Genomic DNA, 1,587 nt, shown 5'->3' with positions numbered 1-1,587 from the left:
TCCATGACAAGCAAGAAAACCCATTAGTTTCATTGTCACGAAATTTGTGACAAGCAAAACCCCATTTAAATACACATGTTCATGTGTTCATGTATTTAAATTATATTTTTAACAGCTCAAATGTTCAATGCATGTACATGTAATTTATACTGTCCCTCCCTCTTCCTCCCTATTGTTAGTACATGAGTCTGAATTGAGTCACCAGCTTCAACACTTAGCGGAACAAGTTGACACTTTCTCTCAAGCTCATCGTATCAAAAACTCAAACAGGAAAAGAAATTCGCTAATCAAGGCTTTCTGTGAATTTTACTATCACCTCTCTCTCCTTCAAAACTTTCAAGTAACTACTTTAGTAACGTACATGAAAAGTACCCAAGGCTATCATAGCCCATGGTTTTTTCCAAAAAATGGCTCCGAAATCACCCCCAATTTTTATTACATTTTCTGATACATATTGATGTACTTATGCTGCATAGCAAGTTTGAACTAATTCTGACTTCAATTTTTCAAGTTACAGCAATTTTAAGAAATGAGCCAAAATCTGAAAAGTACCCAAGGCTATAGCCCATGGTTTTTTCCAAAAAATGGCTCCAAAATCACCCCCAATTTTTATTACATTTTCTGATGCATATTGATGTACTTATGCTATGTAGAAAGTTTGAGCTGATTCCGACTTCAATTTTTCAAGTTACAGCAATTTTAAGAAATGAGCCAAAATCTGAAAGTACCCAAGGCTATATATAGCCCATGGTTTTTTCCAAAAAATGGCTCCAAAATCACCCCCAATTTTTATTACATTTTCTGATACATATTGATGTACTTATGCTGCATAGCAAGTTTGAACTAATTCTGACTTCAATTTTTCAAGTTATGGCCATTTAAACATGTACAACATTATGATTCTATTCTTAAATTTTCTTATTTTTATTTCAGAAACTGAATCACACTGGCTTCAGAAAGATACTTAAGAAACACGACAAAGTTAATATTTACACATACTAAACTACATGTATGTACATGTACTTATACATGTATATATTATTTATTTATTTATTGATGCATGTAGCTTGCAAGTTCAGATCGTGGCAGCAATTTTTCAAAGAAAATGTCGGGAAATCGTATTTTCACAAATCAAAAGAAATCAACACCCTCATTCGAAGAACTGAAGTATGAAGAAACAATAAATTTACTATTTAAATATTTTCTATGTTTATCCTTTCCCCTCTTTTCACAGGACATTATGATAAATCAACTGGAGAATGGTAACCGCGGTCGAGCCATGGCTAAGCTCCGTGTCCCCCCACTGGGTGGAGTCTCTTCACCGTGGGCTATACTGGCCAGTGGGTGGCTAATGGGAGCCATTTTTATAATGGCAGTAGTCGCCATTATAGCTTGTAAGACTAAAAATACATGTACATGTATTTTATTATTATTACATGTACATGTACACAGGTGTATATCGGAACCGTAGTCCTTTACCATGGTCCCCTGACACTGGCGTGTTACTGGGTCTTCGGTCTGGTTTCGTTCTTTCGGTTTGGTTCTTCTCTTTTGCCGTTAATACTTACTTCTGGAGGTACTTTGGCA

At 35.3% G+C, this 1,587-nt stretch overlaps 1 protein-coding gene across 1 annotated transcript; it reads left to right on the top strand.

Annotated features, from left to right (window-relative positions):
* The first annotated feature begins 112 nt into the window (after nucleotides 1-112).
* Nucleotides 113-1,581, top strand: LOC109589626 (xenotropic and polytropic retrovirus receptor 1 homolog). Its single transcript, XM_020005679.1, has 5 exons — nucleotides 113-340; nucleotides 934-981; nucleotides 1,067-1,167; nucleotides 1,235-1,394; nucleotides 1,453-1,581. The coding sequence occupies exons 1-4, from the start codon at nucleotides 128-130 to the stop codon at nucleotides 1,242-1,244; spliced, it is 372 nt and encodes a 123-aa protein (XP_019861238.1). The 5' UTR covers nucleotides 113-127; the 3' UTR covers nucleotides 1,245-1,394; nucleotides 1,453-1,581.
* The last annotated feature ends 6 nt before the right edge of the window (nucleotides 1,582-1,587 follow it).

The sequence above is a fragment of the Amphimedon queenslandica genome, unplaced genomic scaffold, assembly GCF_000090795.2.
Source record: "Amphimedon queenslandica unplaced genomic scaffold, v1.1 AMPQUscaffold_11100, whole genome shotgun sequence".
Classification (NCBI taxonomy): domain Eukaryota; kingdom Metazoa; phylum Porifera; class Demospongiae; order Haplosclerida; family Niphatidae; genus Amphimedon; species Amphimedon queenslandica.
The sequence above is the reverse complement of the archived record's forward strand: the minus strand, read 5'-3'. Positions and strand labels throughout refer to the sequence as shown.

Bases quoted from the DNA above. Each gene is read 5' to 3' on its own strand.
- LOC109589626 (XM_020005679.1), top strand. From the start codon at position 128: ATGCATGTACATGTAATTTATACTGTCCCTCCCTCTTCCTCCCTATTG. The intron at 341-933 runs GTAACTACTTTA...TTTTTATTTCAG, and splicing joins CTCTCCTTCAAAACTTTCAA to AAACTGAATCACACTGGCTT. The intron at 982-1,066 runs GTTAATATTTAC...TGATGCATGTAG, and splicing joins TACTTAAGAAACACGACAAA to CTTGCAAGTTCAGATCGTGG.